General features: G+C 44.7%; 1 protein-coding gene across 1 annotated transcript in view; it reads left to right on the top strand.

Moving 5' to 3' along the window:
- NCAPG (non-SMC condensin I complex subunit G) overlaps positions 1-13,966 on the top strand; it is a 1,684,114-nt gene that overhangs the window by 961,092 nt on the left and 709,056 nt on the right. Inside the window, exon 11 of the mRNA XM_044063449.1 lies at positions 9,444-9,563. Within this exon, the coding sequence (XP_043919384.1) occupies positions 9,444-9,563 (120 nt within the window). The remainder of the gene's footprint in view (positions 1-9,443; positions 9,564-13,966) is intronic.

Raw genomic sequence — 13,966 nt, 5'->3', positions numbered from 1 at the left:
TTTTGAGGAGTACCTCAAGTGAGTGCATTTTGAGGTTTAGACTCGTAGCATTGAGCAGCATTGCCCTCAGTTTGTCACCTGTAGTTCTTACGGTGGTGGGTTTGGCTTTTGAGCCTTGCCTAAAAAAGGCACTCTGGAGGCGGCAAGAACCTTGGTCAATATCCTGAATCCCAGGGGTGACAGGTGCAGGCCATCTCTGGCAAAGCATTGTGGCCTGTCAAGCATGTCATCCCAGGCAGACAGATACTAGATCCCCTTTGAGTGACACCAGAAGCTTAGCCAATTGTTGAAGTTGATCATCTTATCCTTGTACTGTGGTATCATTCTTGGTGAAGGCAGGATGCTACTCAGGGCTAGGGTCATACCTGTCTGGGCTACAAGATTGGAGGGCTCTTCCATGTCTCTCTTCATATAGTCCAGGGAGGTACGTCTCGGGTCATATACACCAACATGGACAATGACAGTGTCATATTTGTACTTGCCTTGCAGTGATCTGAGTGCATGCGTTGTGGCGGATTCTGGCACCCGACAAGCAGCTGACAGTAACCTTCTCTTTGTCCAGCCTGGTGAGTGGGACGTCCGTGTGCCTGACTATAGTGTCACCTATCACTAGTGTGTTAGGTATGTTGTTTTGCCTTATGGGCTGTGGTTGTGTGGCGCACTGAGTTTGTGGGCTATGTGTTGTTTTTAGGGTGTCGGTGGGAGGAGGTTGCTTGTGTGTCTGCTTTTGGAGGTCTCTGTGTCCTAGGAAGATTGAGATTTTTATTCAGAGCCTCCATATATGTCTTGGTGTTACTATGTGTGGCTTTTGGAGGTGTTGGTTTAGTTAGGTCTATGTGAAGTGAGTGGGGTGCTGTGAGTTATTACCTTCTCTTGACTGTCTGTTCCAGTCTTGGTTGTCAAGAACTTTGCCTCTAGATTGGCTATAAAAGTGCATCTCTCGCAGGTATTAGTGTTTGGTAGGAGGAGAGGGTTGTCTGTACATGAGGCAGTTGTAGCATTGCTTGAAGATGCCCATGTTCATCAGGTAGACTGGAGAGTACACCAGGAGCTGTCTCTTGGACATGCCTGAATAAGTAGTAAAGACTGTTTGCTTTTAAGTGGGGAATTAGCTGTCAAGTAGGGAAGTATATAGACTATTCCCTCCAGGCGGGTGCGGGGGTTGAGTGCTGGGGGGTTTATTTAGTGCTGCAGCAGATTTAGAACAAGTGCTGGGCTAAAAGGTGTGGGTCTGAGTGCTTAGGCTGAAAGACTGACTGACTAGCTAGGGAAAAACTGAAGAGTAGACTTTGTGGAGCCGGGGGTAGTTAACCCTAGGTAACCGGCACTGCGCGATGCGCAAAACTGCACAAATGCTGATTTTTATAGCAGAAAGATGAAAGGGATAGAAATTAGCCCAAAATGGCCAATAAACTACAAATTCTAAGCTGAAAACCACTCCTCCAGGGACAGATAGGCTGCTCAAAGCTCCCCACTCTCACTGGTGAGCAGAGAAACTTCCTTCTATCCAAGTAAGGTATGGGCAACACAGAAACTGCAATACAGCCCTGTATTCAGCAAACTCTAAAAACTGGACTCAAATAGCTTCAGAAAGGCAGGAAACAATGTTGGTAAATAAAGTTAATACATAGGTAGGCAGCTTATTCCAAGAGAAGGAGTAAACACTGAAAATATTGAGACCCGGAGCATGTTAAAAAAATAAAAAATCTGCCACCACAACTCCGGGTCACTATGATTTCATTTGGTGTGTGCTCTAAAGAAAAGCATATGCAAAATAAGGTGATAATGTCTTGCATTATGTTGTAACGAGTACAGTATGCATATAATGCTCAAATCAATTTATTTAAATGGTAGATACTTATGTATTTCATCAGCTGTTGCTTGTAAATGAATACATTTTGGAATTAGGGGTGTTATGTGACTCGGGTATTTAACAATGAGATGTTAAGTTGTCAATCTCGCCTTCATTCTTGCTGGATGGGTTCGGCTCCGACTCGGCACTTGCTTTAGCTCGAGAACTCCTTTTACCAGCTCGAGGCAACCCTATATCCCATGATGCAAGGCGGAACTACCCCAGATCTCGTTTGCCGCTTAGCGAAAGAGGTCTCCTTTGCCAGCTGAGGTAAGTTTTTTCTTGTGAAATAAGAAAAAGTGTAGTTAGGGGTTTATTTTTCCCTTTTAGTGTCAGTTTAGTCTGTACTTAGTTACAGCCCACCCTATTCCCTTGTTTTTAAACCTTTTATAATCTTTATCTAAAGTTTTTTTAGTCAGGCCTATTTCCCCATTGGTTATTCCCTTCCTGTGTGTTTGTGTAAGGGATTAATTTGTGTGTTTGTTGGGATTGTTTGTGTTTCCATCCTCCTAGGATGTCAAAAGAAGGCAAGGTCTCAGGCTTCAAGAAGTGTGACCAGTGCTGTCAGAAAATGTCTCTGACAGACGGTCACACTTCTTGTGTTTATTGCCTGGGGCCTTTGCACCTGCAGGACTCCTGTGCTTTATGTCATGCTTTTAGCCAGAGAGTCCTGCAGGAAAGGAGGAATAAACTCATCCTCCGGGGCTTACTTAAGCCTGAAGGTTCTCCTCCTAAATTAGGGTCAGGAAAACCTCCTAAACCACCAAGGCTCAGGCTACAGTGTCCAAGCCTCCTTCGGTGGCTCCGCCCGTCGGAACCGATCGGCTCGGCTGGAGCCGATACATCTTCTTTGCAGTAGTGGGTTCGGCCGACCGGCTCCGACACCCTGACTACTGTGGCCTTGTCGGCTCCGGCTGGAGCCGACACTTTTTCCAGCATCGAAGCCGAGATATCCTCTGCTCCATCTGGGGTTCAAGGGGCTTCGGCTCCCATGGCTTCGACCGCAGAGATCCCGGTCCCTTCTATACTGAGTATCCACTGCCCGGGTCGTCTCTTTTGTCGGAGCGGAGCCATCGGAGCCGATCTTCGAGATCTTCCAGGCTGTCTGACCACGATTTAGAGAGGGTGGTAAGCAGGCTGTTGAAGTCTCAGGCACTGGCCCAAATGCTCCATAGCCCGTCTCAACAGACTTCGGCTATAGCCCCAATCCTTGAACTTCCTCCTCCGACTCCACACCGCAGTTCGGAGCCGGAGCTTCTCGGGACAGCGACTGTTTCAATGCTGGAGCCGATACATCCTTCGGCTCCGTCGTCCTCTGCTCCGATCTCCTCCTTGAGACCTTCCTTGGAGGGATCCGGTCGTCGGGTTTCCACTGTCGGCTCCGAGGGGGCTAGTGGCATCGGTCCCTTGTCCGACCCCGCTCTCCCTCTCGGGGCTTCGGCTTTGGTAAGCTCGGCGCCGACATCGGCCTCGGAGCCTTCTCTCTCTTTGGAGCCGGCCATTCCTGTTCCTTCGGAGCGGGTGTGTTCTGGCCTCTTGGGGAGAGGAGCCTTTGAGGTGATGAGGAGTGTCCTGGCCTCTGAGCCTGGTCAACGGTCCATCCCTCTAGCTCCTCCCTCTTCAGTGCCTGCAGATGCCTCTTGCCAGCCTCTTGCTCACAGGCCCAGGGATCCATCGCCCCAGGTTTCCCCACTGGGAATTTCCTCCTCTTCCGAGGTTTCTCCTGATCCTGCAGGGGAACCCCCTCGGAAGAGGACGTGTAAGAGGAAACACACAGACTCCTGAGTCTATTACATCTGATACCGACTTAGATGAGTCTGAGGGTTCCCCACGGTCCCCCTCTGAGGATGTCTCTTTTTCAGACATCCTTGAGCTCCTCAAACAGAGGGGGAATTGGCCTCCATTGACCCCTCCGAGGATGAGTCGGTATACCTGGAGGCTTTTGGATCCCGACCCTCCACCTCCTGGGTGTCTCCGCCTTTCGACCCACTTATGCAGGTAGTGGCTCGAAACGGGCGGGCGGCTCCAGATTCTGTGGAACCTGTCCCCAGAAGACCATCCAAATTCATTACGGCCCCTTCGGACAAACAGTTCCTTTCCAAGGGTGTTCCGTGGATGCTATGGTGGTGGCGGCTGCCACTAAGAAGGAACTGGCGGATCCTTCAGTACCTGTCCATCCTCCTAATAAGGACTCTAGGACCATGGACAGGTATGGAAAGCGGATGTTTTCTTCAGCGACCTTTGCTATGCGTTCGCTGAATTATCTTTGTCACTTCACCAGGCTTCAACGAGATGTTCTCAAGGAACTGGGAGAAGTAGTCCAGGATCCTTCTGCTGCTGGGGCTCAGGAAAAGATTGCCTCGCAGCTTGCTATCCTGAATTCCATATCTAACTCCTCCATGCGGCTCATATCCTATGCGGCCGACGGAGCGAGCAGAGCCGCAGGCACAGGAGTTGCTCTTAGACGCCAAGCCTGGATGCGGCTTTGTAATTTTGCGGACTCCTTTAAGGCGTCCTTCACTAATACCCCCTTTGATGGTTCGGCTTTGTTCGGACCTCAGGTGAAGGATACCTTGACCAGGTGTGAGCAGGACGGTAAAACTCTTTCTGCCGTTGGAGTCCAGTTTTCCACTCCTTCTAGACCATACCCCAAGGGTCAGAAGGGGGGGGAAGATGTGGTTCCGTAAAGCCCAAGGAGCTACACCGGACACACGTGGTCAGTTTACCCCCAGAGGCAGAGGGGGTAACAATAATAGACGCCGCCTAGAGGCAGGGGGTCCTCAGAACCAGGGCAACAGGGAGTCTCTTCCTGAGAAGCCCTTTCAGCATCCCTGAGGTGTTGCCCGACTGTCCACCCTTGGAGGCAGTCGGGGGAAGGATTTCGCTGTACCCAGTAGCCTGGCAATCCCTATCTCAAGAGATGTGGGTACAGACGATTATATCCGAGGGTTACAAAATCCCCTTCGAAAGGTTTCCCGTACCTCTACAATCCCTTCCAGACATCTCACCCGGTCAAAGGGATTTGGCAGAACAGGAGGTTTCAAAGCTCCTAGAAAAAAGAGCCATCCAGGCTGTGCCAGCAGACCAGGTAGGATCTGGCATCTACTCCAGATCCTTTTTGGTCCCCAAAAGGACGGGAGATTGGAGACCAATATTAGACCTGAGCAATCTGAACAGATTTGTCAAGAAGGCAAGATTCCGGATGGTCACGCTTCAGTCCATTCTGCCCTTTCTGGGCAAGGACAACTGGATGTGCTCTATAGACCTTCAGGATGCGTACTATCACATAAAGATTCACAGACGCTCCAGAAGGTTTCTCCGCTTTCGGCTAGGGACCAGTCATTACCAATTCAGAGCGCTGCCCTTTGGCCTCACTTCAGCCCCCCAGTGTTTACCAAATGCATGGCAGTGGTCACAGCTCATCTGAGACGTCGAGGATTCCAGGTGTTTCCCTATTTGGACGACTGGCTCCTCTCCGCCACCACCAAGTGTCAGCTCCTTCAGTCCAGAGACTACACTCTACATCTTTGCAGGAGTTTGGGAATTTCAGTAAACTTCGAAAAATCTTCTCTGCTGCCTTGCCAATCTATCACCTTTATAGGCGCAGAATTAAACACTGTCAAAATGTTAGCCAGACTAACAGATCAAAGAATTCTGGTCATCCAAAAATTTGTTCGGCTTCTTTTGCAAAGCAACAAGATCAAAGCCAGATTTATACTGAAGGTTCTAGGTCTTATGGCTGCGCCATTGTTCTTCTACCACTGGCTCGCTTCCACATGCGTCTTCTGCAGTGGATGCTATTCACGCAGTGGTCGTACCACAGTCTCCGATGAGGCACGAAATCTTGGTAACACAGTCGTGCAGCTCATCTGAACTGGTGGATATCTTCCCTCTTCTTCATCAGGGCCGACCTTTATTCCCCTCCTCCAGTTGCCACGGTCACTACGGATGCCTCTCTGATCGGGTGGGGGGCATTATCAGGGCAGGATGGTCCACGGACGTGGCAACCCATAGAATACCATCTGCACATAAATGTCCTGGAGATGAGAGCAGTGCTTTTAACGCTGCAAGCCCTCAACGACTTTCTTCCCACGGGACTATTGCAGTACAGACGGACAACATGTCCGTAGTCTGGTACATCAACAAGCAGGGCGGACCAGGTCCTATCCGTTTTGTCGAGAAGCTCTCAGACTTTGGCAGTGGGCGATCTCTTCTCAGCGGTTTCTGATAGCAACGCACATCCCCGGCAGGTCCAACCTATTAGCGGACAGGCTGAGCAGATCCATTCTGATGCCTCACGAGTGGTCTCTCAATCAATCTGTAGTGGATCAGATTTTTCTGAAGTGGGGCACTCCTTGTTGCGATCTTTTGCTACTCCTCAAAACAACAAGTGCCCCGATTTCTTCACTCTCTTTCCCTTCCAGGCCAACCCTGAGAGACTCTCTAACCCAGGATTGGCCCTGGGACTTCTATGCGCTTTTCCTCCTTTTCCCTTGATTCCACAAGTCATTCAGAAAGCCACCGTTTTGAGAGCCAAGTTGATCCTCATTGCCCCATATTGGCCTCGACAAATTTGGTTTCCGTCTCTGCATCGTCATCTTCTGGTGCAGCCCTGGCATCTGGACCCAGTTCCGGATCTCTTGATCCACCAATCGGGTCAGCAGCACCGGGCCATTCATTCTCTCAACCTCACTGCTTGGTTGCTCCACTTCCTACCCTAGCCAGGCTACCGATGATTTCGGACTCAGAGACATTTTAGTCTCTTCCTTGAAGTCGTCCACTGGGACTGTATATGCTAGCAAGTGGCGACGTTTTTCTATTTGGGCGAATTCCAGAAATATTGACCCCTTTACTGCTCCTGTACATTCGGTTTTAGATTTCCTGGCGGAGGTTTTTCATTCAGGATCCTCGTCATCTACAGTCAAAGTACAACTGGCTGCTATTTCTAAGTATCATGTTGGCCTGCATGACAATAACATTATGTCTCATAGGTTATGCAAGGCCTTTCTCAGAGGAGTTTTCCTCCTAAAACCACCTATAAAGCATCCTCCTCCGCAATGGGATCTGAACTTAGTGTTGGCATCCTTGATACTGCCTCTCTTCGAACCGTCTGCTTCATGTTCTTTGAAGTTATTGACCTGGAAAACTATATTTTTACTGGCTGTCACTTCTGTAAGAAGGGTTTTCGAGATTCAAGCTCTCTGCATTCGTTCCCCTTATTTGGTTTTTCATAAGGACAGGGTATCATTAAGAACTAACCCTTCCTTTCTTCCCAAAGTCGTATCTCAAACCAACATTAACCAATCTATAGACCTTCCAGTCTTTTTCCCAAACTATTCCGACAGAGCTGAACAGAAACTGCATTTTTTGGATGTCCATCGTCAGCTCAGGTACTATTTGCATAGAACTAAACAATTCAGAAAATCGGACCAATTATTTGTCTCCTATGCAGAAAACAGGATAGGTCTTCCAGTATCTAAAGTGACCTTATCCAGATGGTTGACTTCCACTATTTCCTATGTATACTCTCTCAGGGGCAAACAGCTGTCTTCTAAGCCTAAAGCTCACTCAACCAGGAGTCTATCCACTTCTGCAGCTTTTCAGGATAGACTACCCATTGATACCATTTGTGCAGCAGCTACTTGGGCCACGCCTCATACCTTTGTTTCTCATTACAAGTTGGACTTGGTCTCTAGAGATAGGGCCAGTTTTGGTTCCACAGTTCTCAAGAGTCTGTTCCATTGAGCCACCCGGGATACAGGTGCTAGGGACGCGGTCCCATCCAGCAAGAATGAAGGCGAGATTGACAACTTAACATTTAGAAGTTATGTACCTACCATAACGTTCCATGTTAGTTGTCTTCTCGCCTTCTTTCTTAAGGCCCTCCCTCCTTCCCCTGGCCTGGACAGATCTTGAGAGTTCCTATTAGATTGTTTCCTCCGGACGTTGTTAGGAGGATTTCTTTTAGGAACCATTGTTCCTAATTCTTTTAGGATAGTCTTTAGCAGGGTAAGTTAGCTACCAAACGAGATCTGAGGTAGTTTCGCCTTGCATCATGGGATATAGGGTTGCCTCGAGCTGGTAAAAGGAGTTCTCGAGCTAAAGCAAGTGCCGAGTCGGAGCCGAGGATCGGCTCCGAACCCATCCAGCAAGAAAGAAGGCGAGAGAAGACAACTAACATGGAACGTTATGGTAGGTACATAACTTCTAAATTTTAAATATTCACTTATCTGAAGTTCTTATCTTTTGTATTTTAAGTGATTTTACGTATTCGATTAAATTGTTTGAATGTAAGACCGCAAGTCGTGTGCTTTTTAATGCGTTGATAGTTCCGGGCATGGTTTCTTTGTACTTGAGGAGTTGCTACTTTTTTGAAAAGTGTAGAGACTAAAGCAGTTTTGTTAGCAGCTGCTGTCCTCTTTTTGCACATTTATTGCACACCATAAACTGTACATTTTTTCTGGAGCCAGACCTTGATTTGCGGTGGCTGTTCTGCAGGACATCCTGAATTTTGGATAAACTCCTTCCACCCATACTTGTTGCTTTGGGAATTGTCCCATTTCTGAGGAATACTACAGCAATGACCTGTTTGAAAAACATAGTACAGTTGTAGGTGGGTAATGTACCGTAATGGTAAATACTTGAATCAGTCACTGTTGCAGTACATGTATAATTCAGTTTAGTTCCATTCCTCCTAGGTAATAATTTTCTTTGGTCAGGATGGGGTATCCTTTCCCATGTCCCCCCCCCCCCCTTTATTCCATCCTAGGATTTGACTGAGCTGTAGGCTTCAGCCTCCTACCAAAGGGGCAAGAAAGCTGACTTTTTGTAGCATCTGTATGTTCCCTCTTAAACACATCCACTTGTACTAAAAGCTGATGTAGTCATGCAAGAAAGGCGCCAAAGCTTTGTATGTAGTCTGACCGGACATGTTGGTATCCTAGTGTACAAGTCCTTTTCATTAAGAATATTGCAATAGTGATCTATTCAAACGTTTACCAATATAAGAAGTTACCTACACAACTGTACTTTGCAATTACATCAGGAGTAGAGCAATATGGGACTTCTGAAAATCAGAATACTGTCATGCAATTGAGAAAGTAGCAAAGTATATATTTTTAAATGAACTTTCTGAGAATGTGCAACATTATACTGTATGCCATGTTTAACTTGTGTATTTTCTTAAAACTGCAATGTATGTTAATTTAATCATAACTAGTCTATCTTCATTTCAGAATTTTGCTGTTAATACTACTCATATTTTCAGTGTTAGACACTTTGGTGCTCTACTTAACTTCTGTCTGTCTAATTTTGCAGTCTTTTGAGTTTCTAATAGCAATGTTCTGTATTATTATTTGAACTTTTAAAGAGTTTGAGGGATGTAGTGAGAAGCAAGGCTCACAAAAAACTAAGATTGGAATGGAAGATTACACTTTTTTTTTTTTTATTAAGGAAAAGCAAACTTGCATTGCTTAATCTGCCTTTGCAGTGCAAGAGTGAATCATAAATAGTGTTTACTTAAAATTGATCAGTTTTATGTTCATTAATTATATATTTTGCATTCATAATTTTTTGTCTCCTTTTTGGTTAGATTTTTCCAAGCATTGCGAATGTGCATCCAGCAGTAAGAAATATGGCTGTTCTATGTCTTGGATGCTGTGCACTCCAGAATCAGGATTTTGCAAGCCAGCACCTTGCATTGTTGCTACAGGTAAATATTTAATTTGCAGAATTTGAAACTGCTGGCTACTGATACCTTTTAAGTAAGAAAACAAAGTCAATTTAATGAAAGCATTGTTTTGAATATTTATTTTGCATAAATATCTGCTCTAATATCTGAAACTTTTGATGGATCCTTGGTTGGTACGTCTTCATTACCAGTTTAAAAATGCATTTTTTTCCTGTGAAATTGCAACTTTAGAGACGTTTTTTACATCTGTACTTACTTATACTGCGATGTTGCACTCTGGATTTGTAAGTGTATCCAGTCCAAGGGACTTGTCCATTATGGTTTAGGTGTTCATAGATTTTAGATCTCAGTCCTTTGTCTAAAGTGGCACATTAAGGGTCTGTGTTGGCAATCAGATTACCAGACAAGGCTCCCACTGTCCTTGCCTTTACTTCTCAGGATGAAGCACATTGACAACTGCCACAAGTAGTTGGAGGATCCACTTGGCTACTGGAATTAGCTGAGGGCAAAAGGCTCAAGGGAAGTGTGTCCTTGACTATCACTGTGGAGTGCAGATTTGTATGGCTCACTGTTGCAGGCATCAGAAGAGGGAACCTGTGCTGCAAGTGGAGTGTAGATGTTTAGCCGGGTTCCTATTATCTGATCGAACGTTTAGGTTAGCGAATACCGAAACGTTGATCTGGTAACAGTGAAAGCAAAAAACCACGAACGGCCGATTTAACACAGGGAAAGAATTCCTTTGGCCGTTATTTGGATTTTGCCCCTTTCCCCACTGTAGAGCGATTGCAGAGTTGGTACATTTAGTTTTTGGGGGGGGGGCATAGCTCCCCACCTCATTTTGGTTTATTTATTTTATTTATTTTGCAGCTGAGGGAATTAATTCCATACATTAAATCTGCCGTTTGCTGTTTTAATTTTTCGATATTACCCGATCGACATTTAGGTATTTACTAACCTAAACTTTTGATCAGGTAATAAACACGTTTAGCCAATCTTCAGAGCTGAGCATCTCTCCACCCACTACACACACACAATACAGAATTTGATAATGGAACACCTGGTTGCAATGAGCATTTGTGCTTAATTGCTTGGTGTATAAATACTTATGGAGGCATTTTCATGCAAAAATCCTTAATCTACAGGCCATGGCGATGTACCTATGAAGTTTCACAATATCTCTTCTTTTCCCTTGGCTAAATGTCCAGCTCCCATTCACCCTGTCTTTTTTGTTTCAACAGTTCATCCTTCCTACCACTTCCAGTCCACTTTTTCTATTTTAATACCTTTGTCCTACTTTCTTCCTTCCTCATATCTATTTCCTTTGTAAGATCTAAGACCCTCCCCCTTCCAGGTCCAGTTTCTTCTCTCCATGGTCCAACTGTTCGTATACGCTCACTACACCCATTCCAACCTCTCTGGCAAATGATTAGATTGTGTCGTGCGATGGCTTCCAAAGATGCAATATTATAGATCTTGGTGAAAAGAGTTTTTAAATCCAATAGCTGCAAAGCTCACAGCTAGATTTCATCTTACCTAAAGAGGCCAGACATATTATGAAGGCTTGATGGTCTTCTGCCTCTTTGATTTCTGGGCCTGTTTCGGTTTTTGACGTGTTTTTTTTTTTTTCTTTTTGGGTGGGATGTCCAAAGTCGTGATGCTGCTATTCAGAAGACTTGGTGGCTTCTTTAGTCACATCCAAAGGCCTCTTTCTCCAGTTATGACTTGAGGGCTAATTTTCTGTTTTCCCACTAAACCCCCCAGAAATATAATAAGCATGTTGTGGGTGGGCTCTAAACAGTATGCACTATGGATGAGCATCTTTGTAAGGTTATCCATCTCTATCAAGTACACGTGGAAAGTTTTTCATGAGCAGACATAACACTCACCTAAGCATATAGTGTTGAATACCTACTAACTGCAATACACTAGACTAATGATACTCTACGCAAAGAGAACAAAAATCTCCAACAGAATACTTATCTGCCCACACTAGAAGAACAAGCTTAGTGTGATGCTGTACTGATGAGCTAACACTGGTTTGCCAGTACACCTCAACTTTGCCATCAAAGAAGTAATTGGCACAAACTGATGCCACATTTATACCAGGGGCATATGGCTATCCAAGAGAATGTACAATCAACCCGTGTGTGTTTGTAGAGACCTGAAGGGAAAAACTCAGTGTTGTAAGAGTGGCAAGTTAATCTGCAAGAAATACACTCACGCCTCCTGTTTCTCCTGTGTCAGAGTTGGAAGAGAGCTCTAGTGAAGGCAGTTTGATTTTCAAGAGGAAAGCCATTCTTTAGGTGTCACCATGCGGATTCTTTTTCAAGCACTAATGCGGTCTTTAGCAAACCGCTTGCAATAAAAGCTGAAGACTGAGGAAAATGTCAGTGAGGTGGCACTGCAGGTATTAGATCTAAGCAATACAGCTGTGCAGGCTCAGGATTTGGTTTACAGTGTAAAATATAATGTCTTGCCCAAGACCAAAGGGTTCGTATTCATAAAGTAGGAATATATCACTGAAAAGAGAGGTTTTGCTGTGTGTGGAGATTACTGGCCAACTTTTGGCATCAGGAACTGGCATCCAGGTCCATTACACCTCCAAAATCTTGAGAGGCTTGGGAAGTTTGACACTTGCATGCTGCTTTTGTCCTCTAAAGGAGCAGACTGAGACTTTAGGTGCATCGGTAGTAGGCCTGATGTTTTGAAGGGCTTAGCAGGAGGTGCCTCTGTGTAACAACCAGTGACTTCAAACCCTTGCAGGAGTAACAAGATGATAAAGGACTCAGCCTACAAACGCTTCAGCAGATAGATTTTTCACCAGTTTTCTTTGGTTTCTTGGCATCTGTTGCCCATGTTTGGGAAGCCTATTGCCTGGAATCAGGTGCAGAAGCCCTTTGACCTAAAGCTCTGAGCTTTTTTGCTCTAGGAAGTCAGAGTATGCACTCATCTGAACATTTTTTAGAAGCAGGATGCAGTTTAAACTTGGAAACGCTATACAAGCGCCCAGCACAGAAAAAACACTGGAGGTCATAATCTTCCACTAAAATTTGACAGCAACTGAAACTCGTTGGTGACCTTTCTCAAGACATCCATTGTGGAAAGATATCCCCAATGTAGACTTATTAGGCACAATACAGTGCAAAATAAAACAAGATAATAGTATTCTTGTCTGGAAAATGTTAAGTCCTACAGTTGCCAAGAATGGTATAGATGAACACATGAATGCTTGGCATGGGGGGGGGGTTGATGATGACACAACCACCTCTCCCAGTTTATACCTTGTATCCCACCATTCATTGTAGTATGGGGAAGGATCCCCACCGAGTGGAAGTCCAAAACCTCTGCAACATTGGCTAGGTAGGGGGTTATGCCCACCAAGCAGATATCTATGTGAAAAAGTATACTGCAACAGAGTGATCCTTAATGAACACTTTCTATTCTTCAAATGTATCCTCTCAGACATTTGAGATCTTAAATTCTGTGAAGCAGATGACTATTTTTAGCCTGGCTCCTGTTATGCCAAAAAAATTAAAGCAAGACTTTTGCTAACATTTGACTTTAAATCCCTTTTTTTGAAAACAGAATTGTGCTTGGAAGTTGTGCCATTAGTGCAAAATATTTAGCTGTAATAGCTTGTATAAAATCTGCACAATCAACAAATACCACCATTTACTAATGAAGTGAATCATTTGTTTTCCCAGCAAATTAAGGAAAACTACAAGCCGCAGATTTTATTTCCCAAGTACTGAATGTAAGTAAATCATCCCGACCTAGCCCTATATCTAAATCAGCTTTAGTAAAACTGCTATAAAATTAATTGATCATGTATTTCCACTTCTGCTGATAATTCAGATGTGAATAAGCCTTTTGTGGAGTTTCATATTTTAACTTACACCTACAACAAATGAGTGAATTAATTTGTGCACTTAAAATATTCATCGGGTACAAATAATCTTCTGCAGAATACCTTAAATTATCATTTTAAGTAATTGCTAGTCTTGTATCCGCAATCTTAACAGCCGCATCATATTTCCAAGGTTTACAAGTCTTTAATTGTCCCACTCTGCAAAGATGGTTCCATCCATGGAGTTATTACATGACTGTATCCCTCCATTTACCACCAGCAAAAGTTCTTAATGATGTATCACTAGTAGTATATGACACATCTAGATGACTGTGACTCTAACAAAAAGCATAGCATTTAGAGATGTCATGGAACGAAAAGTTTGTCACATTTTCTGAATGTCTGAAAAAAATTGATGAAAAACATTTAGCCTTTCTAGCATCTCCCTAAAGCCTCAGATTTCCTCCCATTTTACTGGCTTGCCTTTCAGCTGATTTGAGTTCACACTCAATGTATGCGTATTATTTACTGGAAAAGTCTTATCTTCTCCAAAAACTGTTAGCAGGCATCCCTCAGG

Source organism: Protopterus annectens, chromosome 2.part1 (genome assembly GCF_019279795.1).
Source record: "Protopterus annectens isolate FY-2018-M chromosome 2.part1, PAN1.0, whole genome shotgun sequence".
In the NCBI taxonomy this organism is placed as follows: domain Eukaryota; kingdom Metazoa; phylum Chordata; order Ceratodontiformes; family Protopteridae; genus Protopterus; species Protopterus annectens.
Note: the sequence above shows the minus strand (reverse complement) of the source record. Positions and strands in the feature narration are given on the sequence as shown.